A 25,891-nucleotide genomic window follows, 5' to 3' on the forward strand; every position below is an offset into this window, starting at 1 on the left:
TGAAGGCCTTGGGCACTGGGCTTTAGATATTTCAAAGTGAGTTTTCATTCACTTGCGGCTCAGATCACACTACAGTCCCCATTTCACAAACAAGGAAACTGCCCAGAGAAGGGCCCTAGGTCACACAGCAAAACACAGCTAAGTCCACTGGTCCCCTAACCTGTTCCAGAAAGGTGGTTTCTCATTTTGCATGACACATTCTGAGCTTGACAGCATGACCATCCTTAATAGCCCACAAGCAAGGCTGGCTTAGGAGTGGTAGCCCCCTCATGTTATCTGGCCATTCTTTCTCTGAGCCCTCTTCCCCACCCTGCTGTGTGTTTCTTCTTCCACAGATCTCTGTCACAGAGCCCTCCCTCCATCTACTCCTCAGCTGAAACAGACTTTCACAGAGCAGGGCCAGAACCTCTCGGGACCCAGCATCATTCTCTGTGGAGTTATTCCATGACTCCACTCCAACCTTGAATGGTTGATCCTGGGCTGGGTACTGAGCCAAACTGTACAAGTGGGCCCCTTCCTGGATCACTGGACTTGGAGCAAAACAGTAGTCCCTCCAGGGCTGAAGACTGGACACATAAAACTTGGGAACCGTCAGCTGCCCTGTCTTTTACCATGTGTGGAAAAAGCTGGATTGCAGTGAGAGCGAATGGAGCCAATTCCCAGAAACTGGTATTGTGATGGAGAGATTTTAGTTTAGCCCAGGGGGGTCTAACGCATGGAGAAGACATAAAGTTGACCTTTGGGGTGGTCTTCAGAGGGAGAGGAACACCTTCCATGGGCAGAGCTCCTACGCTCTGGGCCCTTCCTGGGGTCAGCACAAGGTACCAGGGATCCAAGAGTAAATCCCACTCCGCTCTGCTTACACTGGCCTCAGTGGCTTTGGTTACTTGCTCACAAAGAGCCCTTGCCAAGCAAACATCCCGGGTACTGCTCCAAACTAGACTCCTGTCCTCCCGGAGGCCCGGGCATCCACCCTCAGCCCCCTGCCCTGCTCCCAGCGCAGCTGTTTGCCTGGCACAGCCAGGCCCCATCCCGCGAGGAGAGCGCCACCGGCTGGCCAAGCCGCCCACCGCAGCGCCGCTTGGCCTTCTGGTCTGCCCCGTATCTGCCGGGTCTGCACCCACTCTCTCTACTCCGCAGCCCCCACCCCTCTTCCCATTCCCACTTGGTTCCTTCTCCCCTTCTCTCCAGCGGTGATTCCAAACTTCTCTTTCATAAGCCCCTCATCCACCACTTCCCCTTTCCTTCTCGGCGGTGACTTCCACTCCCGCTTCACAGGGGCCCACGTGCCCGCCTGCCCTGCGCGCTGAGGCGCAGCCTGTCTGGGGGTCTCTCCCTCTGCGCTTAGCCGTCGGTTCCTACATCCAGCCCCCTCGCCCCCATTGGCTCTGGGGAAGGCACGTGTCTCAATCCTGGCCAATGAGCGCGCGCGGGGGGGGGGGTCGGCTGCGTGTAGCCGGGAAAGCTGCTCTTTCGTCTGCCAGAGGCCGCCCAGGTGACCCCCGGCTGGGCGCACCACCGCAGAGCGAGATCCGAGGACTGACACCCTTTGATCCTCTGCCTCCCTTGGTCACCGCGCGGGCTCGCCCCTTCCCCTCCCTGATGGGAGAACATGGGGAAAGGATAAGGGCAGCTGCTCTGGAGTCCACTCCCAGCCATGCTATTCACTAGATATGTGACCTCGAGCACATTTCTGTTCTCCAGTTTCTTCGTCTGCAACAAAATAACCGCCTCATAGGCCTGTGGGTGGAGTATTTCATGAAATAATGTGTGTGGAGTGGTTAGCACACACTCTGGGCTCTGCAGCCACTGAACTAGAACTCTGGCTCCTCTGCTCACTAGCTGTGGGACCTCAGGCTAGTTGCTCAACCTCTCTGTCTCAGTCTCCTCATCTGCAAAAAGGGAGTAATAATAGTCGCATCTAATAAACATGTACAGGATTAAATGAATTAATTCGTGTAAAGAACTGAGAACAGCACCTAGCCCTCACCAGTTTCAATAATTGGTAGTTTCACAGCCAAGTTATTACCATCGTGCTGTGTGAATCTTTCTATCCATCTCCTGGAGCACAAATATTAGGAGTGAAATTACAGGGCCCTAGGGCAAGAGCACGTTCAGCTTTACTAGGAATGCCAAGGTGGCTTCCAAATTGGTTAGACCAATTTACAGTCACCCTGCAATGCTCTTCATCCTCACCAGGACCTGGTATTGTATGATTTAAAAGTTTGTGCCAATCTGATGGTGTAAAATGGCTTCTTGTGCTTTCCCTGATTACTAGTGAGGTCTAACCATTTGTATTTCCTTTTCTCCCAAACACCCGATATGACTTTGCCTCCTCCCCAATCCTTCTTTTCGCTTTTTGTCTTGAGTTAATAAGAATAAAAAATAAATCTGTTCTGGCTACCACTCCTTTGTTAGTATGTATTGCAAGTCTCTTCTCCCAGTTTGTCTTTTCTCCCAGTTTTTTTCTTTTTTTTTTTTGGCAGCTGGCTGGTATGGGGATCTGAACCTGCCAGTTTGTTTACTTTATGGTACCTTTTGATAAATATCCTTTTGGGGGGGAGGCAAGGGGTTTAGCTTGAGAAAGTCTTCCTTTTCTCAAAGTCAAGATTTTCTTCTGTCTTTTCTTTGTTGAATTGAAATGGAATGGAATTGCAGTCCTGGTGCCTTGTTCTTCCTGGATTCTCCATCTTGATCAGTTGCCTCACTGCCACTTCCCCTGGGCACCCCGGTGTCCTCCACCCTCCCGTCAGTGTGTCCTGTTTCCATCTCAAATGTCTCTGGCCCCTGGCTCTGCTTCTTATCTCTCAGCTCTCTCCTAAATAGGCCCATTTAATCTCGTGGCACAGGAAGTTGTGAGGTGGGATACCAACAATGGATACCAGTAACTGAAGTACTGAAGTGTTGGTCATTTCTTTCAAAAGATTAAAAATCAGCTAGAGATGCTCAAGACTGTCCGAATGTCACCCTCATTTTCTAGTACTTCAAAATGGCAGAGAAAGCAGTCCCTGCTAGCCTGCCTCAGAGGGTTTCAGGAATGGGTGCGGCGTATGTCATCACGGATGGAGGAGGTGACTAGCCATCCACCCAGGGCTTTGCCTCTCTGCGTTTCTTCAGGCTGTGCCCACAGGAGTGTGCATCATGGCAGAGGGAAAGGCTGAGCACTTGGTCTAGGCCTGAGCTCCACAGGCAGTGTCCCACCCAGCATGTCGCCCAGCTTCAAGTCACCCTTATAGAAAAACCTCTAAGCCTATGCCCTGGTTAAAACACATCCTCTGATGCTCAGAGGATGGCACCCAAATCCCTTAGCCTGGGACCCAGGCCCCAACCGTACTTTTTCCCAATTCCCCTCCCCTCAGCACTGGCCACAGTTTCCCAAGGCCTGGTCCTTTGATGCCACTAAATTTGCATGTGTATCAGTCCCTCTGCTGGAAATGCTCTTCCTTTACAGTCTCCAGTGAGCAAAATCTGACTCTTCCAGCTTTAGTGTCACCACCTTTGGGAAGCCCTCCAGAGATTCCTGAGTGAGCTGCTCCAGGTTCAATCAGCCCACCAGTAACCTACTGTTTAGAATCTCAGTCATGCTCTATCTAAAGAACCAGTATCTATCTACATAGCCTGTGTCTCCTCCCATAGCGTCTGACCCAGCAGGAACTCAACAAGGGCTTGCTAAACCAAGAAGGCAATCCCCTGGCCCTATGACTGCCAGAACACTGATGTGACACCACTGGACTCAGCTGTGCTGATCAGGCAATGCCAGAGTGCCCTGCTAATACAGAAGATAAGTGAAGCGTGAGTGCTTTGGGGAAAGGATGGGTAGGCAGTAAAGATGAGAAGGTTAAGGAGAAATCAGTGGATTAGAGGAGCAATTAACTCAGTCCCTTTTCATTTTTAAATTTTTTTTGGTGGCTGGCCAGTACAGGGATCTGAACCCTTGACCTTGGTGTTGCACGGTGGCATTGTAATCAACTGAGCTGGTTACAGCCAGCCCTAATTCAGTCTCTTTTTACTCTGAAGAATCTTGTCCAATCTGAAGGACTTTCCAATGGAAGAGTTACTCAAAGCAACTGAGAGAGACCTGCTTGTGTGAAGAGGTAGAGGTTTATTCAAATAGAAACATTCGAGAACATGTAAGATAGAAAATAACCACAACATATACAGACACTTGCTGCAAGAGGATGTCTGAGGTATTTATTCACTGCCTAGGCTACCCATGTGCTATCATATCACGTTTCTCCTGGTTAGAATACATATAAGATGGAAAGGGGAGAGGGGACAGAGTTGCCCTGGCCAACTGCTGACCACATGGCCTTCAGAACTGCACCTTCAGGAAAAGCTCTGCTTGGGGGCATCTGCTTGCACCCCCACTCTCAGGCTTTCTGGCTGAGACCCTGCTGTTTTCTTTGTGGGCAGTGAGGGTTCACTTAGCAGGTGAGGTCGGGCAAGCTACCTGGGAAAAGGGAAAGGATCCAGTGACCAGAAAGACACAGTACCTGTGTCCCCTGGGTGGGAAGAGTCCATCCTTCGTGACCAAACCCCTGAGAAAGACACACTGGCCAGATGTCTGAGACACCTTCAAGTGGGCCCAGCGCCAGCCAACTGGGCTCCTCACTGGCACGAAATCCCAGATCTCTGCCCACACCCTGCATTCACCTGGTGGGGACGGCGTCTGAGGCCAGAAGAGGGTAGGTGCGGCTGTGTGCACATGCATGAGCATGTGCACGTGAGTGTGAGCATGTGTGAGTGTGTGTGAAGGGCTGGGGGAGTGAGGGAGAAGATGCAGTCCAGGAGAGCTGCAGCTTACCAGGCTGAGGTATCTGTTTTGTGCTCAAGCTTCTGATTTCCCTTTCCTTTCCTAGACAGGACTGAATGTTAGCCATGCCGTGGTCTCCCACTGCCACAGCCCAATGATGTCACAGAGGGTGGCATCTACTAACACTTTGGGGCTTACGTGATTGAGAGGTGAGCCTTGTGCAAGAATCACCTTTGCTTTATAATGCAGGAGCAACCTGCTCTACCCCAAGGTCCAAGGGGAGAGACAGAGCTCTCTCAGCATCTCCTCATTCCCTGGGGCAGCTCTACCTCCAGCAAGGAACAGGCCTCCATGGCCTGCCCATGTCCTGAGCTGGAAATGTTGAGTGAAGAGAAGATGCATGTCCTGCCCCCACCCTGGTCAGTTGGGGTTAGGGGTGTCGCAGGAAATGGGTCAAGGACCGTCTTCAGAACTGGTACGGCTTCAGGACCCGACCGGCGATAGTGGGTCTCTCCAACCCATCTCCTCCCGCCACAGTGATCCCTGAGTCATCTCTCCTGCCTGCCTCCCCAGCCTCCTCGCTGGGGCCGTAGGGAAGGCGGGAGGGGCTGGGGTACCAAATCACTTGCTTGGCTTAGGGTGTGATCTGTTTTCATATCTTTGGTGCTACAACAACAACAACAATAAAAATTTTAAAATAAAAAAACAAAAGTCAGCAAAACACATATAAAAAAGATTTCAGAGATGCAAATACTTCCTGAAGAATCAAACATTGACAATTACAAATCTGAGGTATTTCAATGAACCTGACATGGGCACATTTAGGAATGGTGGGACAGAGATGGCCCCATGAGAAGAAGGGGGGGCAAGGGACAAGTGGGCTGTTCTTCGGAGAGCTGGCCAACAAGGGCGAGTGGGGAGCGTGAGGTCTGGGAGGGTTAGGGTGAAGTGGGTGCCAGGGCCTGGGCAGCCCCAAGGTTCTGCCTCCCCCCAGCAAATGCCCAGTGGGCCCTGGGACCTAAAGACTGCCCTCAGTGCTCTTTCTTGGGATCATTAAAATGGGATATGGGGCCCTGAGAATTGATCCCAGACTTGAATTTGAGGGACCCACATCCTTGGAACCAAACAGTAGGCAAGATGGGCTAGGAGGGCCCCATCCCACGCTCAGCAGAGAAGGGCCATGAAGGCATGCTCCTGGCTCCGAGTAGCCCCACATGGGAGTATAAGTTGAGGGACTGAGCAGTGGAAGAGACCCGTGACCCTGGGGTCGTGGCAGAAAGCAGGGGACGGGAAATAAATTAAAGGAGAAGGGAAATGGAGGGCCTCCAGCCCCGTGTCAGCTTACAGATTGTCGATACACTGTGCCCCAGGATGGGAGGTGGCCAGAGAACCCTGGAGGAAGCTGGATGCCCACAGACCCCGCCCAGTTCTCCAGGACACTCCCTGATTGGACAACGCTGCCCTGTCCTGTCCCTCCAGCCTCTCCCTGCCCCCAGAGTACAGCAGGACCTGAATGGAGCCTGGACAGACGGATATGGCCAACTCTCAACGTCTGGCCAAATGATGATTGACGTGGGCTCCGTGAGATGAGGTAAATTCTGTGCATCAACTTCCTTCGCTCTCGGCAGGAGAGTGGGGAGTGAGAAGCTGGATCCTGCCCATCAGAGGGACCAGCTGGTGGAGGGCTCTGCGCTAGGGGTGCCCCGGGATGAGGTAGGACTTGGGGAGCAGTGAGAGCTGCTGCTGCTGCTGCTGCCGGCGCTCTGTGGAGCTGACCCTGCCAGGAGGTGGACCACAGGCTTCTGGGCAAACAGCACACCTGGCGGGGGAGGGGAGGGGAGAAGGGCAGACTTGGTTGAGCAGGTGTTTACCACTGGCCTAACCCTGTGCATGGCTTTGCTCTAGACACTGTACTAGGTACTGACACCAGAAGTCCCAGACTCTGTCCTGCCTTTGGGTGCTAACAGGCTGATGAGGGGGACAGAGAGGTAAACAGAGTAATGGTGCTGAAATGTCATAAATGCTCTGAGACAGATGTCCCAGGAACACCAAGAGGGTCTAGAGGGCAGGGAGGGCTGGTCAGGACAGGCTCCAGGGGAAGAGTGTGCCTGGGCTGTGGTAAGAAGGAAAAGTGACCAGTGTGAGAGGTGTAAACCTGCTAGGGCTGGTGTGGGTTGTCTGGGCCAAGTAAGGGATGTTGACGGCAAGGGTCGCCACCGCAGCAGCAGATGGGGCTGGAGAGGTGGGAGGCAGGGCAGTGGGGCATTGGGTGCCTCTTAGGAAGCTCGGGTGTCACCTGCAGGGGTCGTAGAGGCCTTGAAAGTTTTGAGTGGGAGAGGGCCATCACGAGATCTGTGTTTTAGAACGCTCCCTGTGGGTTGGGAGGAATATGGGACAGGAGAGATATATACGAGAGAATAGAGAACAGATACAGACAACAGATGTAGATAAAATATAATATAAAGAATAGATATAGAGGAGAAAATAGAGGACAGGAGAGTTGGGTGGGAGAGATTAGCCCTGAAAGGGTGAATATGGGGTGAGGGAGCTCTCGGAACGACCTCCAGTTTCTTCACCTGGCAGCTGCATCCCCACTGGGAAAGAGCACGGGGTGGGGATGAAGGCAGGTGGGGCAGGTGACTGGCTCCCCTCTCTCTAGGGGCTGGGGAGCCTTCGACTTCAGACCCTTCCCCATTCTGAGAGGGAAGGAAGAATTATCTCCTCCTTTCTCCTGGACCAAGGTCAAGATGATACTGAGATCCAGGCCCTGAACTCCTATGTCCCTGCTCTCTCCATGGACCCAATCCAAACCCCCAAACCTCCCAACCCCCAGCACCAGCAGAAGGCAAAGGACACCAGGCTTGACCTCCTCCAGGGACCTCCTGTGTCAGACAGAGGCTTCTGCATGTGGTCTGCAGACACAGCATGACAACGGGGGGGGACTGGCTAGACAACCTGGCATTGCTGTTTCCCTGCAGGCTGCTTCCAAGGACTCTGTCCCTTCCCAGGCCCCACTCTTGACACCTGTGGCAGGTGTCCCAGCAATAATCCAGAAAATGAGGGGGGTCCCCATGAGTCCTGCAGGGTGGTACTCTGAGGGGGTGTAGCCCCCAGAACAGGAGCAAGCCTTGGGGAAACACCTCCCATTCTGATGGAAGGTGCAGGGCTTTAAACTCTCTCCACTGGACACCTGGCCAGGCTGGCCACCACCCTCCATGCCCTCAGTGAAACAGGTGGACGATGTCCTGGCCCGGGCCTGTGGTCCCCACTCATCAAGCTGTGCTCAACAAGAGTGGGCTGGATTTCTTCCCAATCTTGTCCCTAAACCAATGAAATGGGAGTGGGAAAGGATTGCTGTTTCTATGAATACCAAGTTGAACACATTGGAAAGACTTGGTTAAGTGCTAAACCAATGAACCGACAAAAAACTGTTACCAAATTAGGTTTAGGGAGAGACAACTGTAAAAGGCTGGGGAAAATCATAAAAATATAGGCTGGTTCTGCTACACTCAGACTCCTTTGCCTGTGTCTCAGTCCTTGATCCATTTTAAAGAATGAGGATGACACATAATGTACTAGGAGCGTGTTTTAAGAGAAGAAGAAAACAGCTGAACCACAGTCAGAGCAAGGAGGCTGGGGCATAGAAGACCGTGGTGGTAAGTGCTGGTTTAACTGACAATGCAAAGTTTAGGGCACAAGTGTGGCACTGATTATGCACCCTCACATTAAATGATTATTTCAATTTATGAACCAGCCCTTGGCCCAAAAGGGTTAGGTGAAGGGATTCTGTCACAGTGGAAGGGGACCTGTTATCCTGTTGACAATCTCCAGCCTCTCCTATTCCAGAAGGACCCTTTTACCTTTGGAACCCTGAAACTACATAAAAGGAGGCCATCCCTGGGAGGTGTTGGGACCTGAGGGTGACAGGCAGGACCGGGCAGGAAGCTGCACTGTGGCTGGCTGCTGCGCTGGGGCCTCACCTGCGTAGGTGGTGCCGTCGATGTCCACAGACATGTTAATGCTCCCGATGCTGCTCGTGGTCAGGTTCAGTGCTGCAGCTGAGGCCTCTGCTCTGTCTTCTGCAGAGGAAAGCAGGCCTGGTCAGGCCTTCCACAGCTCTCCTGTCATCATCTCTGCTGCCACCCCAGGTCACCCCAGGCCAAGGTCTCCCACCGTTAGAAAGCATCCATGTAACCACCTCCTGGGTGTGCGGTCTGGCAGGAGAACCCAGGCTCGCCAACTTCTTGTTGCTGGTTTTCTCCCCAAACCAGTCCATTTCCCCAACTCCCTCTGCTCTTGGAGAAAAGGGATCGCAGTTGGTGAGCAGGCTGACCCCAGCTCAACAGCTGCGCACTGCCACCGTCAACGTGATTCGGCAAACACTGACTGAGCACCAACTATACATCAGGCCCAAGAAATAAGAGGTCAACAAGACCCAGCCTCGACTTTGAGGACTCACCTTGCCCCTCATCCACTTGACTGTGAGGCCCTCAAGGAAGGGGTCTATGTTGTCAGCACCTAGCCCTCCATGCCCCCCTGGGCAGCTGGCATTTGTGGAAGGCTGCGGGTGCTGGCACACGGGGCCTAGGCCTGGCTCACCCTGGACTCTGCTCTTTCACCACAGAGCGAGCCAAGACTTCTTCCAGGTGAGATGCCTTTTATACTAGCCTCTGGCTTTGTGCAGCACCAGGGCGCCTGCCCTGAACAGCCTGGTACCTCCCAGCTTCCTTTCGCTCCTTACCCTGGGGATGTGGGGTGGGGAGGGGCTGCCTGGGAATACGCACCAGCTCCCTTCACACCCGACTCCTTCCCAACATGAGCTTATTCACATTCGCTTTGAGACAGAGTCAAGGGCAAGAATGGCACAGAGAATGGGAGTGAGGGGAGAGGGGAAAAGAGGAACAAGGGAAATGGAGGTGTGGCTCAGGAAGAGAGGGCGGAGCACTAAGAGACTTTGGCAGTTCTGCCCACCTTGTGCTCCCTCCTTCCTCTTCTTCCTGAGTGTCCCTGGCAGCCCTGCTCTATCTACCAGCCCAGGCCGAGGCAACCCTGCCCCCTCGCTGAGCCTCGGGAACGGGGTGTCTTCCTCCCAGACCTGACTGCAGTGCCCTGCTTTTGCCTATGTCCAGTGAGGCACTGGGGTGAAGGTTGAGCCCTTTAATTTAGAGAGATCAAAAGGCTGGTGGAAGAGAGAAACACAGCAGCTGTCTCTGGAGTTCTCTCGCTCCTCCTTAAATAGGGTACCACCTGAGGCAATTTCTGGTCCCCTAGAAAACCACCTCAGCTTGGTGAACTGAGAGCTCAGTGGCCACAGAAACCCCATGTAGCTCTCCTCTGGCTTCTAGACTCTCCAGGGGCCTGGAAGGCAGAACCTGGAGGAGCCCCTTCTAGGTCAGGAGTGTGTACCTTACCACCCCCACTCCCACCAGTACCAGGAGATGTGAATGGGCCTGGAGTGGAACTGGGGTTTGGCAGCATCAGGAAAGGAAGGACCTGCTCACCCCTGCCGTTGATCCTGATCTTCATGGGCAGCTGCCGCGCCATGCTGAACAAGTTGCGCTGGAAGGCCTGCTGCACCAGGCGCTGCTCCTCCTCGGACAGCCTGGACACCTTCTTCTCAGGAGGCTCACCCGACTCCAGCCGCTCCCGCAGCTGCTCCAGTGTGGCAGTCCGGGTACTGACCTGCTGGCCTGCCAAGGGCATGGGCACAGCCAGGCGATTTGGCACAGGCACTGTTGTCACTGGGACTCCATCACCTGTTAAGGAAGTGGAACTGGACCAATCCCCAAATAGATCCTCCCACCCAAGAACCCCAATCTTGAACATGGGGAAACTGGGCTCCTGCTCTCCCTTCTCGCCCTTCTTCCCCAAGGGCCCTGCTGACCTTTCCTGAGAGTGGTTGCTGGGGATATCCGAGGGCTACTGGTATTGGTGCCACTGCTGGAGCCAAGCCCGAGGATGGGGAAGCGGATCTTGGGCGGGGAGAGAAGGGCGGGGGCCCCAGCGGCAGCAGCAGTAGCAGCAGCGGGTGAATAGCCAAAGAGGGAAGAACTATAGCTGGGCCGCCGGCCCTCCCTCCGGTTGCCATCAATGGCTGCCTGGAGCTCGGCTGGGGAGCTTAAGGCTTTCTTCTCACACTCATAGGCATACAGATATTTCATGTACCTGGAGAAAAGGAAGGAAGCAAGGAGAATCATCCAAAATATAGTACCAGAGATGCCTGGTGTAAGTCGATGGGTCTTGGAAGCAGCTTCTGTTGGGCAGGCCCCTAGGGAAAAGGTTTGCAACCCTGGTGCGCTTGGCAGAAGAGACAAGTCAGGGATTGCTAGACACTGCCCCAGCCTCCTCCAACTGCTACTCAGTCCTAGTCATTGCTCAAATTTGAAGCATCCTTCATTAAGGGAAATGAATAACATCTTAGCTAATGTTTTCACATTTGTTTTGGTGCCTTTTCAGTGCCTGGGAGAATTAGGCCCATGTATTGCAATGTCTTTCTGGCTCCTTGATACCCTAACCATTGTCAGACAGTCAGAAACAGTTCTTCCCACTGTGCATGGGACCTAAAAGTGCTGTCCTTCTTTGTGTCATATGTCCCAAGAAGCAGTTCTCTACTCTGCTAGTCTGGTTACAACTCTGTCCCCAACTTCTGCTGTAATAGCTCCGACAGACAAAACCCTTCTACTTTTCAACAAGGCCACAACATGCTCCCTAACTGAGTCAGTTGTTCATTCCATATTCTTCACAGAGCAACTTCCAGAGTGGTAGGAAAGAACAGATTGCCCTCTGGCCCTTGTTCTCTAGTGCTACTCTTGGTTTCACTGCTTCCATCCCCCCTGTAATTAACTCAAATGGTGACAAAAATAGGTCACCAAGTCAATTGCCTTCTTCCAGGCCGCCTGTTGCTGGGCAAGCTGAAGGTCAGGTAAAAAGGGCCACGTGGGGTGGAGGTGTTGTTTGGGAGACAATGTCCTGGAAAGAGTGGATTTTAGAGACAGAAGCCCAGGTTTGAATCTCAGCTCTACCACTTACTGGCTGGTATGGACTTGGCCAAATTATTTAACCTTGGAGACTTTTTTTGTAATTTGGAAGACGAAGACACATCTACTTTACAGGAATGACAGTGGGGTTTAAACGAAACAGAATGACAAAGTACCAGCACAGGAGACACGCGGTAAATGGGGGCTCTTGTGATTACTTGATTCAGTAAGGGATTTATCTCAGATAGCTCCCCACTGTTTCAGGATTTCCACTCATCTTGCTAACTATACAGTGGAATTTCCTTCCTTCCTCTCTTTTCTCCAGCCTCAGCTTCATTCCCCTGGCTCTGGCCACTCACTGGGTCCTGAGGGTGAAGGCGGCACTGGTGATGGATGTGGGTAGGTTCAGGCCTTTGGTGATCTCCCTCCAGATCTTCTTGTTGATGATCTCCACCAGGCCCCCCTTCTCCGTCACCAGCTTATACAGCATGTACAGGTCCAGGATCTGCTTGGCCATGATAGGAATTCGGTTGATGGGGGTCCCTGTGATTGTCCAATGAGAGAAACAGAGGGTTGTGTCAGCATCAAGCTGAGAAAGAAGCATCTGCGTATGCTCACCTTTAGCTGAGTTTGAAACAACACTCACGAATCTGCTTAGATGTGTAATTTGACTCAAACTCCCTAAACCTAAAAGCTATGATTAGTTGTCAATTTTCTTTGAGATGAGCAAGACAGGTCCAACTCACAGGCTGTGTGGCCTTGGGCAAAACACTTAACCTCTCTGTTTCTGATTTTTCATTTAGGGCTGGACTAGATAATTTCAAAGGTGGCTCTCTTTTTTTTTTGCTAGCAGTACAATTCCAGATTATCTCCTAATGATTTGGCAACTTACAGTCCTCTGGTGCTATCAGAATCCATTCTCTCTGGTGACTCTCAGTGCAGTTTGTAGTAGTGTGCTCACCTGTACACTGCCTGCTTTCTACTCTCCTGCTGCAGGATGGAGAAACCGTTTCTTTCTCTCCTGTGTGCCCTGCCATGTCAAAGGAGCTGCTGGACACACAGGTCTCCAGGGGAATAAAAAGCCACTCAACAATTCTCCCCACACTAATCACTCCACCCCCTCCCTGGCTTCTAAAAGAGGGAGCGTCAGAGCAGCTTCCTCCCACTGGCCTCAAGGGGAAATGAGAGGAGTCAGGGACTTGATTAGGAAACCTGGCACCGAGCAGGAAGGTCTACTAATGAGCACCAGGGGATGTTAAAGGGGGGCGGGGCCAGGGTCCTTCACAGCCGGCTGGGATACTCGTCAGGAGGCGTGATGGATGACTGTCATTTGGCAGCCTCAGGATTAATGATCTGGAGGTCAGAGGGGAGAATTCCACAGGGAAGGGTCACCGTCCGGGGCAGGGTATGAGACTTGTTGCCTTTTGATGGCAAACTCCTTCTACTGTATGCAGGCTGCTGCTCCTCTGCCTTGCCCCCTCCTGCTATCCCAATCTCACTGAGCTGCCTGGTGGACATCAGGCCAGCTTGAGACAAGAACTGTTAGCTTCTGCTCCTCCCGCTTCTTTCCCTAAATCCCTAAAGGAACAGCAGTTTTCTTCTCAGCCCTGAATGTCAGCCTCACAATTGAAGCCAGAGAATGGAGTGAAGGGCCCCACATTTATCAAAGGGAAACACCATGAACAAGGACATGTGGGACTACTGTGGCAGGACCAGGCCTTTTCTCTAATAAAGGGAGGGAGGTGCCAACCTTGGAGACCTTTGTCCTGAGCAGCTGGTCCTTGGAGGGTCAAGGACAGAGGGGTCATGGAGTTAGATTCAAAACTTCATAAGTAAAAATATCAGGACTATTGGTCGATTCCCATGACACAGAGCTCATATGTTGGTTAACTTCTCCCTGTGCTGTTCTGGACAGTAGACCTTATTCTCACCATAAAGACAAAAGCAGCAGAACTGGTCCGCTGGCAGGACAGGGCTAATGTCGACTTCCTCTGGGAGGGCCGTCTGCCTGAGCACACTCCTGGCCTTGGCAAGTTCACACTTTCCACGGCATCACCCAGAGAGTCTGGAAGGACTGCTCCCAAGGTACCCTCGCATAGGCCCCCTAAGTTCACATTTCCAGACATTCCCAGGGCACCTTCACATATGTGACCTGTTCACTTCCAAGTCAGAATGTTCACCCTGAGCTCACCACCATCCTACAGACTAGCTTCCTTTCCCCATCACTTCCATTTTTCCAGGAACACCATCAACAGAGTCAGTCCTGGCTCCTCTTCTCTTCTTATCACCCACGTTTAGGTTGTTAGGATGTCCCGTGACTCTTCCTTTGAGGTAGAAGGCATGTTCCTTTCCGGCCTGTCGCCACCACCCTGGACCAGGCCCTCGTGGGCTCACAATCAAATGGCTGCGACCTGCATACCGCTGCCAGACAGTCTCAGTAAGATATTACTTTCACCACAGTACTCACCTCCTTGTTTAGAAACCCACAAAGACTCTTAATGCTTTCCTATCCCATTCCATGCGTCCAATCACACGACCCATGTCCCTCAACACTCCCTTGAAAGATCACATATGAAGTGTCCCGAGCACATCCCTACAACTCACTCTCACCCCAGTGAGTTGGGCCTTCTCACTACCCAGCTTATTTCTGCCTCTGCTGTACTTTCCCTCCTCCAGCCTAAAATGACCTGCCTCCACTCAAATTCTCCACTGTCCTTCAATGTCCACCCCCTCCAGGAAGAATTTTCTAACTACCCAAGTTCATATGGATTTCCTCCCTCTCAGAATTTCTATTATACCCCTACAAGTTCAGCAAATAATTATACTGTAATTGTTCCATGTATGTTCATCGGTTTTCCCAGGAGGACTGATGGCTCTATGAAGTTGGGGATTGTCTTTCCTTCATAGTGCCTTGAAGAGTATAGTGCTTAATACATTAACCTACCATCCAGATTAAACAAAAATGCCTCTCAGAGTCAAAGCAACCAGCTCGTGATAACTTGACTGGGAATCTTAAACACATTTCCTTCATGCTTGTGGTGTGCCCACTGAGTGCCATCAATAGCTTTAAGTGTCTAGTGCTGACAGCCCTGAAGAGAAGTCACCTCCTCTCCAGTCCTAGCATGGGTCATTACGGTCATGACCCTTGTTAAATAGATGGAGGAAACTGAGGCCTAGAGTGGCTTAGCTCTTTGCTCCTGGGTCCCACAGTAACAGGACTAGAAACAGGAGGTAAATGAATGGAGAGTTGGCGATTTTGAGAAGTTAAAGAAACCACTACTCATACAGTAGGGCCAAAGGGAAGGAGGTAGAAACAGGTGCTAAAGAGCAGAAGGTGGCCGGGTGTGTGGTGTACACAGAGCAGATGTGACTGAGTGTATAACCAGCCGGGTGGAGCTTGTCCAGCTGAGGAAGTGCTGCCTTCCAGGTCACCTTGGAGAGCCATATACCACATGGCTTTGGAACTCCATTTTTTTTTTTTTCTTTTTGTCTTTTTCGTGACCGGTACTCAGTCAGTGAGTGCACCGGCCACTCCTATATAGGATCTGAACCTGCGGTGGGAGCGTTGCCGCGCCGCACTCTCCCAAGTGCGCCACGGGCTCGGCCCTGGAACTCCATTTTGTAAACAGCATTTAGAGCCTGCACTATTTCTTCTAAATCTCTTCAATGGTGGTAAGTCTTCAAACATAGAGAATGCATTTTACTTTTAGAAATAATCATCAAGGTCTGGCTGGTTAGATCACAGTTGGTGTTATAACACCAGGTCAAGGGTCTGGATTCCTGTACCAGCCAGCTACCAAAAAAAAAAAAGAAAGAAAAAAAAAATGGTCATCATTCATTTGGCGGCAAGCCAAATGAAGAGGATGAAGGGACTAGGCTGTTTATACTGTTTCTGATTGAATATGAGGTATGGACATAAATCATGACAGATTTGCAAGTGTGGCTCACACTGCCTCTGAAAGCAACTCCCACGAGAGGAATTACAAATTCATTCTGAGTAGTCATTGGACTAAATGCCAAGCCATTTGAGATGGCTTCTTTGAAGGACAACATTACTACAGATGTAGAAACTTCATTAAAAAATTAGCCTTTGTATAGACGCAGTGTGTGACTGTGTTTGAGAACTGCCTAGGGCAAGAGAAACAGTGGTACGTACAGGACCTGAGAAGGCGAGGATGGGCAAGAGCGGTGTCTGAAGTCAAGGCTATAACCTAACCAATAAGTGACCTCTTCCCAGCACCTCCAGAGGGCAGAACAGTTGCCCTCACACCACAGAGCAACTGCAGGCAAGAGGTGCACTGGCAACCCTGCTGGTGGCCCCTGCTCTGTGGCCAGCCCCATCGTGGGCATCCCAGGGATCCTGCTTTCCCTCACCCCAGAGTGGGCTCTCCTCATACAGACCCACGTGGCCTGGCCAGGCACCCTGGTTCCACAGATCAGGTCGATATGGAGATCAGGTGCTTTCTTCCCTGTGGTTGGTTCTCTGTGAAACCGTTAAAGGTGGCTCTTGTGTAGGCTGATCCCTCAGTCCTGTTAGAAACACACCTGAGGCTATTCTTAGGGCTAGCTCTACATAATGGTGTGGTTTTCTCACGTTATCCAGATAATCTGGACACAAAAACCTGCCCTGGCTTCAATTCCTCTGACAAGTAAGAGAGGCAGAATCCTCAAGTTGGTCTGTCTTGGCAGTTTGCTTTATGCTGCTTAATGGGCCTCGTAGCCGTTTCCCTTGTCCAAAGGAGAATCTCTGTGGAAGAAAAGCTGGGAGGGGCCGGCCAGCTAGCTCAGTTGGTTAGAGTGTGGTGTTGTAACACCTAGGTCAAGGATTCAGGTCCCAGAACAGGCCAGCCGCCAAAAAAAATTTTAAAAAGAAAGAGATGTGGGGAGAAGGCTTTTTAGCTGCATTTACCTGCCTGAATGAGAAGCAATAGAAAATACTGGGGAGTGGGCATGGGGGATGGACAATTCAGGCCTCGGTTTCCCTATCTGTAAAATAATTAGACTAAATGGCTTTCAGTTCTAAAGTCTATGAGTCTACGAATAAAAAAATTAATACAAAAATTGGTAGTTGTGACTGTTACCAAAGGGAAGGTGACCTGATTTTAAGAGCTTGCCTGAATTATGAAATAAGGTTGCCAAGCGGCCTTCAAACAAATGGTTTGGGATCTTCTCCTGTGAAGGGCCCCTGTGTGGCTTAAGACCAGGTCTATGAAGTTCAAGTCCACAAGCAATGGCTCCTTCTCCAGCCTTTCAGGGAAGGGGGCTAGGGGTCTCTGGCCTGCTCTCTAGGCTGTATTATTTCTTCCTCTAAGGAGGCTCTTCACCTAAGAGGGGCAGACCTCTGTCCACAATGAATGCAAAAGCAACCACAGAGGAAGGAGGCAAACACCCTCTGAAGAGTGCTCTTTGTGGGTCACTGGTGGAGGCCCTGCAGGAGACTGAATCTCTGCCACTATCATGCCTCCCTAAGTCGGGGGAGAACCTGATGGGGAAGCCTGTGGACTGTCAGTCACTGCTATCAAAGCAGGAGCCACGATTGAGAGTAATTAATCATTCTCTCCCTGACAGGAATCCAGGGCCTTATCTGTACCCCAAGAAATGCCACTGGTCTCTAGTTCCCTTCTCAATAAAGGAGACTGACAGTTGCAACAAAGAGGCCCCTTATCAGATTTCAGCCAGAGAGCCTGAAGCAGCCCTAGGGGGACAGATGTAAAAGGCTTTTATGAGGGCCAAGGACCCAGGGAAGCAGCCAGGACTCGACTCGTGGGGTTTAACCCTTGTTGGTGGGAATGCCAGTGGGCACCAGCACTAACAGGTTGAAGGTGTGATTGGAGCTCCCAGTGTAGACACAGCTGACAAAAGCTGCTCCCTGGACTCTGCTTTCCTTCCCACCACTCAGACAACAGAAAAGTACCTGAGGGTAGGAGTGAGGGCAGAGGACAAGAAATGGCCTCCTCTGGCTGTACAAAGAAGAGAGATGGCATGAATGGTGGAGGGTTAGCCACTTCCTCCCCAGCACGGAGAACGGGCATGTTTCAGTAAAGACCAGAAGCAATCAGGGGCAGGGACCCCAGACAGACTCACGTGGCTGCCTTCCTGCCTACTGGTGAGGGGTGAGGGCCTAGGACCCAGGGCGTGGCCCTGCCGGGGACCCTCGCTGCTTTTTCCTGGCTTTAAAAAAGATCATTAATCATTTCCAGAGCCTGACTGTCAAGAAAGCTAACCAGGGAGCCGAGAAGAGTTCAGACCCATGGTAAGCAAGGAATATGCACAGGCAGGCAGGCCTCCTGACCATTCCTCTGCATATTAACTCCTGCCCTGCTCTAGTCCTGCTCCCCAGGAACAAGCAGAGAAATGACTGGTGATTCCCCCCCAACTTCTTTATGCAGCAAATACCTCCCCACTGGGAAACTGGGTAGCAGTGTCTGGCAGTCTGCAGTGAAGTTTGTGGTCAGACTGTTCCACAAGACAGGGTAGACTTAGGTATCCTCAGCCCTCTTCCTCCAATTGCCCACTGAGGAGGTCTAACATACAGTACGGTACACTAGTCTTGAGTACACAGCTCACTGGATTTGTACTCCTATACGCACCACGTAACCATCCCTCAGATCAAGATACAGAACATTTCCAGCGCCCCAAAAGACTCCCTCATGCCCCTTCCCAATCAATATCCATCCCCCACCCCACCTGCCCTGGAGGTAACTATTATTCTGACATGTATTTTCTTGAACTTTATATAAATGGAATCATATTGTAAATATTCTTGTGTGTCTGGCTTCTTTTGCTCAACATTAGGTCTGTGAGAGTCATCCCAGTTGTGTATAACAGTACTTCATTCTTTTTCACTGCTGTGTATTCCGTTATGTGACTGTACCACATTTATTTATCCATTGTACTACTGATGGACAATTTGAGTACTTTGAAGTTTTGGGCTATAATAAATGGTGCTGCTATAAATATTTTTGCATGTGTCTTTCATTTAGCATAAGCACTCATTTCTGCTGGGTTTATACGCAGGAGAAGAATTGATGGGTAACAGGGTCAGCATATTTAGTAAATACTAACAGATTTCCAAAGTGGTTGTATCCATTTATATTCCCATCAGCAATGTATTGGAGTTCTTGTTGCTCTATATCCTGGAAGGCTAATTTTAAACTCATCACCTTTTTTGATGTTCCAGCTTGGACTAACAGCTTTAGTTGAAGTTCAACAGTATGTTTGATGCTGTATTCCACTATGGTTAATAATAAAATTATGGCTATGAATGAGCCATCTCTCTTCTTTAAAAACTGCATTCAGAAGAGTTGGCCAAGGAGTAAGGTGAACTGTTGGGTCTTCTCTGCTTTGCCTACTATAGGATCAACACACCCGGCTGTCTCTCCAGGAAAGGGGGTGGAAGGCTGGCCAGGGAGGGGCACACCTCAAGGGCCTGCTGGCCTGGGCAGTGCATGGCTGTCTGAGCTTCCACTGCCATCCATGCCACAGGATTCTTAAGATCCAGCAGAGCTTCCCCACAGCATAAGAGCCAAACCCTCACTTCAAACTTTCTCTATATTGCCCTTAGACAATTTATTGAATATTGGTTCATCTTGGAACAAAAAAGGCAAAACTATCAATAACTCCATTTTACCATGTGCTAGAAATAGCAAGAAAAGATTCTGAAGCGGAAAAGGCTTAATATAATGACAAAAGTGGACTATTCAAATTAATCATACCTTTCAGAAACCGGGTTCCCTTCCCATTATCGTAAATAACCAAGTATTTGTAGGGTATTAAATAACTATTAAAAATGGAAAAACTGAAAAGCAGTATATTTATCAATGGCAGCTGGATCACCTGGAGAGAGAAAAAGATCTGGCCTCAGACAAAGGGCTAATCCTGAGAGAAAGATTTGCATTTTTAGACTTTCATTTGGGGATAAAGTTAGAAAATGAAGCCCCAAAGCCTATTTTGTCTGACAAAGATGACATATTTTAGTCTATCAGGAAGAGTGTCCACAGCACAGACCATTTATTCCAAGATACAAAGAATATATGAGAAACTGCCTCCACCAAAAGGCAAAGCAATATATGTCATGAAAATTTCCTTGCCTGAGATGGATAGATAAGCACACAACAGAAGGAAAAACACTCAAATTGCACTTTGAGACAGACCAAGCCCTTTTCCCACAGTAAATTCTTTGTATATACACATCAAAAACAGATCCAACAATCCAATTGGGAAAAGCAAGGTCAGTTTGTAGCCTTGAACAGAACGTGGAGGGGGGTGGGGAGGGCAGCCCTATGAGTACGATCTTGACCAAACTTGTCTTCCACACAACTAAGCAGTTCCTCAGCCTGGTGTGCCCAGATGCGGCTGGGACAGGAAAGGAAGGCCTTGCTGTGGTCATTCTGGGGGTGTCTCCTGTGACCCCCAACCTGCCCTTCCTGCCTTGACAGATGCAGCCTCTGTGCCACTGACAGCTGTCACATCTGCCCTTCTCTGAGATGAAGACACTTCTTGCACACAGAGGTGTGCCCTCTGTTAATAAGCAAGATGTGGTTGGGCCCTCTATTGGGCAGTGGCTTGTGGAGGCAGGCCAGCACTCTCTGTGGGGTCAGAATGCTACAGGAGAGACAAGACCTGTCCATTGCTCCAAAGGGAAGTGATGAGGCTACTGGCGCTAGGGAATGAGTTTCTCAAAGACAGTGCAGGAGAAGGAAAGGACACTGGCTGGGACTTAGGAGACTAAGTACTAAGTCTGCTCTGTGGCCCAAGGTTCCTGATTCTCCATGGCTACAGGTGACCACGCTTGCTCTCTCTATCCCACAGAGCTGGAGCTGTGGGGAGCAGCAGATCAGATAATGGGCTGAAAGGGTTCTGTAAAGTACACAGTACAGTAACAATAAAAATAACAGCAAAACCATCATCATCATCATCCTGACTCTTTAATAAGATCACACTCCTATTTCACCTCCTAGGGAACAAGGGAGCAAGTTTTTCTTCCTCACTGATGAAGGAAAAGTGGAATTGTTTATACATAGCCTTTGCTTATCAGACTTATAAATTAGTCCCTCGTCTCGGGCACTGAAACACTAAACGGAAAATCTATGAGGGGATGATATCTCAGAAACCACCCACACTGAGTTAAATTAGCCAGACAATTTTATTTAGAATTGTTCAGCTTTATTTTTGGCAAAGAAATGTGTGCATTTTTTTGGGGGGGGGGGAAGATGGGGGCGCAGTTGGCCAGAACAGGTATCGAACCCTGGGTCTTCGTGTTATCAGCACCATGCTCTAACCAACTGAGCTAACTCATCAGCCCTGTGTATTTTTGTGCACGCATGCAAATAATATGGCAAAAGGTGGGCAAAAAGGAGCATTGGAGTTGTAAAACTAACCAGTCTTTTCTAGAGAAATATTCTGGGCAACTTGTTTAATTCAATTTAGCAAAAGTCAGCAAAAGAGGAAATACATAATTTAGCAAGGAAAGGGGAGAAGCATTTGGTCTTGAAGATTCTTGGTATAATTTTCATAAATTATTTTGATAAAAAACTGCTAAAGGGGCTTTTCTTTTTTTATTTTTTGTTCATCAAGGGTTGCTCATCATCTATGGGTAGCTCAACAGACACAATCGCGGACAAGTTCCAGAACAAAGAATTTTGTGGGCTGCCTCTAACTGAACCCTCTCATTCTACAGCTAAGGAAACTGTGGCCACGGGAGGGGAAGGATTTGCTCAAGATTATGAGAAGGTTGGGATGTTAGCTCTTTCTACCTCCGCAGGCCTCCTGACACAGCTGCAGCAGCGCTGCTTCCCGAGGCTGGCAGGAGACAGCGAGCCTGCCTGGGCACTGCCTCAACCCTCTCCACTCTTCTCAGGCTTCTCTACTGGCAGGTTGCTCTGCTGGTCAGGGAGGAGGCCAGCAGGGTGCAAGTCACCTGGTCTGGCCTAGAAACCAAGGTGCCAAGGGCAGAAAGGCCCAACTGTTGCAGTCAATTCACCAAAACATGTTAACAAGCAAGAGACACAGCACAAAGCCACAGTTACAGCCTGTCCCCTGCTCCCACTGGACAGCTGTTTTATCACCTGCAGCTGCAGTCATTTGGGGCAGCCTGCTGCGTGCTGCCTCCCTTGGAGCCCTGTCCACTTCCTCTGCAGGGGCAGCATGCTGTGTCAAAGATGCCCAGCCCACTCACAGCCCTGGAGGGCGTCACCAGGCCTTTCGGACTTGGGCTGTTCTCTGTGGCTCCTGTGAAATCTGTCACTTATCCTTTAGTTCTGGAGGCCGAGTCGCTGACTTGCTGCTGAGGTCTAAGAGGGTTTTTCTTGGTCCCAGCTAACAAGAGCTGCCTGTTGAGTGTGCCAGACACTCCACTTCAGGAGTGATAAATAAGTCACAAATATCCAGGGGCCCTTGGTCTCACCATTCTGTGAAGAGTGAAGACAGCAAGCTTCACATGATTAAAAGTACAATCTGCTCCCAACCCTCCGGAACCACCCACTCTAATTAAGACTACAGAGCTTTCCAGAAAGGAGACCACTGTGAATTTAAAGTGAACAACCTCCACACTGTCTCTCTGTCTCAGCCTCTCCTCTCCAGCCCAACTACACACTGCTGCCACAGCAAGGTTCCGGAAAGCTCACATTCTGCCTTTAATAACTTAGCTATGTCTATAGACTTAAGTGCTAACTTCTTGGCCCAACACAGCTCTTCATAGTCTGGTGCCGACTGATACATTCGGGACAGCCCTGACTCCAGGCCACCAACCAGGATTCTTCCAGCTGTGCCAGGGCCACACACATGTCACAGTATCTCAACGTCCACCCATGCGATGCCTTCACTCCCAGGCCGCCAAAACATTGGAGCCACAGCTTAGGGGTCTTCTCTGTACTCTAGTCTAGAATAGGGACCCCAGCTCCTACTTCTCTGGCACTCAGTCACAGGAGGGGAGGTTGAGATACTGCTCAACACAGGCCCGCCCTGGGGTACCTGAGCGAAGGTACGATGATTTCCATAGAGTTTTTTCCTGCAGAAGAAACTGTATATCTTTACTCTCTTTCCTATCCTTCTACAGCAATGGTTCTCAACAGAGGGCAATTTTGCCCCTCAGGGAACATTTATAATATCTAGAGACATTTTTGGTTGTCATGACTGGGGGGTTGCTATTGGCATCTAGTGCATAGAAGCCACAGATACTGCTAAATATCCTTCAGGATGGCCTCACAACAAAGGACTGTCCAGTCCCAAAAGTCAACAGTGCTGAGACTGAGAAACCTTGTATTAGAGTAACTAACAAATAGCAGACTAAAGTGTTTCCCTTCTATTGGTGATGCCAGCAAACAGTGAAATACCTGACATAAGTGCTGAAGACAGGACAAAGATGTCTTCAAAACCTGAATGACCATAAACTGACATTATCAAAGGAGTCACTTATACTACCTGTTTTGGGTTCCTCAGAAATATACTAGATGGCTGGCAGTCTCAGTTGCTGTGGAATAGCAGGATACACAGTAAAGACCACTCTCTGCTGCTGACTCTCAATTACAGGGCAGTTGTCTAAAGGAGGCAGATGCACCCAAAATCTGCACCCTGTGTGTGGCAAACCAAGGAAGGAAAACTAACAAGACTGCTCACACAGCAAACACGTCCTGAGCATCTCTCTGCCTAGCCCTGTGATAGCACAGGGGACACAATGGAATGACAAAGTGGCTGTCCTTGAGGAGCTCCTAGTCAAGTGAGGATATATAGTAGTAAACAAACAATTACTGATCTTCACTCTTGGCTAGGTTGATCTAACTTCCATTTTCCTTTAAAAATCCTTCTGGGAAGGGAGAAAAACAATAAAGTGGAAAATAAAGCAGTGGAGCTACACTGCTGATTAAAATCTATATTGCTATGGCAGCCCCTCTGAGACAGGACCGGCTCCTGGGTTTGCACCAGCTGGGCTTGTGGAGCTTGTAAATAATTAAAAGGTAATTGGAATGGGAGACCAAAGTATTAAGTGGATTTCTCTCTCTCAGGGCAACCAGGGAGTTTCACTGCTGCCAGTCACATTATCTTTCAGGATTATATTCTTGTTTTTTACTGACACATGCAGCTCCAGATAACAGCTGCAGGAGTAAACTAATTAGGGCTGCTTAGACTGCTTTGATAGGCTTGGAGATTGGGGGAAACTGAGACTCAAAACTTTCTTGCCTTTCTAAGAAAACCAGCAGCAATAAGCATGCTATCAAGAAGCCAATAAAGCTTTGGAAGGTAAGAGGGGAGGGAAGGAAGGAGAGGGAGAGAAAGAGGGAGAGAGGTAGGGAGGGGGAGGGAGAGAAGGGGAGAAAGGGAAGGAGGGAGGAAGAGAGAGGTAGAGAGGGAAAGAGAGAGAGACAGAAAGAGGAGCGAGGTGGGGAGAGAGGGAGGGACGGAGGGAGGGAGGGAGGGAGGGAGAGTTAATTCAGAATATTCAGCTGATGGGGGCTGCCATTATAGCTCAGCCTAGGATAAAGGGAGGATTTCACTCCCAGGTCTCAATAAAGTTGCTGACACAGACACCAAGGGATGCATGATCAGTATAAGCAGGATCCTGGGGAAGAGGCTGGTGGGAGCAGCTCTCTCCTATGGCTTTGTCCTGAGAGTGATGAAGCTGGGGCCACACAGGTTGCTGAGGACCTCTTCTTAGAGAGGCTGGGGTTCTGGCCATGTTTCCTGAAGGTTGACCCAACTGATGAACTCATTGCTATGACAGGATATAAAGTCAGGAAGTTGAGTCACTGTGCTCAAGACTCGGTCACGCCATGGTCCAGAGTGGATATGGCTATTGGTGGCTGGTGGGGGTGGGGGAGGCAGACGAAGAAAGTGAGGACAGATAACTGGGAGGGTGCATTATAAAGCAGATGTCCATGAACCCTACAGTTAAACTGCAGAAATGTTCCAGCCAAGCCAGTGGATGCAAAAATCGAAGAGCCAATGGAAAAGAAAGAGCTGGGCTTTCCTTTCCATGAATCATTTCAGACTCGTCAAAAAGTCCTGAAGGGTGTTTCTAGTCTTTCACTTACCTTTCTCAGTCTCTGTAAGACTAGATACACCAACAGGAAGCCCCACATGCTAGTTTAAGTAAATCCTAGGGCAGCTATAAGGCTAAGATAAAAGTATATTTGAATTTGAAGTGACCCCAGAGACCAGTTAATTAGAAGAGAGAAAAAAATAAGGCAGGGCCAAATGCGAAGGATCATTCCATTCATTTTTTGCCAAGGCCCTCCTGCCCTCTTCAATCTGGTTGTCAAATTATTCATCTAAATCCAGAACCAATCAGCAGTAAATATATCTCCTCCTGGACAAGGATAGGTGGGGGAAGACAGTTAATAGTGACTAGCACACAGTAGGCACTCCATAAAGTTTCACTGCATTGAAATGATGAGTAGACTGCACACTCACCCCTCTTCTGCATAAAGATGAAGAGGTCATCCAGGAACTCTTTCCTTTCAGGATCACCATCCAGCTCATACAGCTGCAATCCCAATCCCCCCCAAAAAAACACAATGAAAAACTCCATCTTGTTGCAGGAAGTCTTACAGCAGAGATACCACAACCATCTGAGTAACTACAAATGTGACTCAGTGGCCACTCTTGTCCTTATTTCTTGGGGATCAGATACAACCACCCACTGCAGAACTGTTCCTATCTTTATCACAAAAGAAATATTACAGACCTTGGCAAAATCTCGAGAGATCTCTCTTCCCCGGCCTCCATCTGGATCATCACTCCAGGCCAAACCACCATTCTAAAGGGGAACAAAACACAAAGTTGAGAGGGGAACAAGAAAAGAAAGAGTGATAAAGGGCAAGGCAATCATTTGGGGAAGAAAAAGACCTTTGCAATTGTGCTATTCTGGCTCACACTACAAAAGATTGTTCATATGACCACCTCTGTCACACTGACAGGGACATCTTTTTTTGCTTTCCATTATGACTCCAAAATAAAAGGGAGTCAGGTGGAAGAATCATCTCCATTTGTTGGAAAAGTGTGTCACTTATACTTGATAATCCTGAAAGAGAGGGACACGAGGGCCCAATTTTCTGAGAAGCTGCTCAAACCCAGCTGATCTTCCAGAAGCCATCATTCTGAGATATACCACTTTTCTGCAGGTTGTGAAGACACCGAGCCTGGTTTCCCACACAATACTTTAAGT

At 49.8% G+C, this 25,891-nt stretch overlaps 1 protein-coding gene across 2 annotated transcripts in view; it reads right to left on the bottom strand.

The window, feature by feature from the left end:
- Nucleotides 1-5,473: 5,473 nt before the first annotated feature.
- ARID3B (AT-rich interaction domain 3B) overlaps nt 5,474-25,891 on the bottom strand; it is a 45,223-nt gene continuing 24,805 nt past the window's right edge. Inside the window, exons 3-9 of one of the 2 annotated variants that reach the window (XM_063089880.1) lie at nt 25,412-25,483; nt 25,138-25,210; nt 12,090-12,273; nt 10,638-10,918; nt 10,255-10,509; nt 8,734-8,832; nt 5,474-6,572 (exon numbers count right to left, since the gene is read on the bottom strand). In XM_063089880.1, the coding sequence (XP_062945950.1) occupies nt 6,415-6,572; nt 8,734-8,832; nt 10,255-10,509; nt 10,638-10,918; nt 12,090-12,273; nt 25,138-25,210; nt 25,412-25,483 (1,122 nt within the window). In that variant the 3' untranslated portion in view covers nt 5,474-6,414. Of the gene's footprint in view, nt 6,573-7,248; nt 8,075-8,733; nt 8,833-10,254; nt 10,510-10,637; nt 10,919-12,089; nt 12,274-25,137; nt 25,211-25,411; nt 25,484-25,891 lie in introns of those variants that run through there. The other variant, XM_063089881.1, reaches the window with a different exon arrangement.

The sequence above is a fragment of the Cynocephalus volans genome, chromosome 3, assembly GCF_027409185.1.
Source record: "Cynocephalus volans isolate mCynVol1 chromosome 3, mCynVol1.pri, whole genome shotgun sequence".
Taxonomy (NCBI): domain Eukaryota; kingdom Metazoa; phylum Chordata; class Mammalia; order Dermoptera; family Cynocephalidae; genus Cynocephalus; species Cynocephalus volans.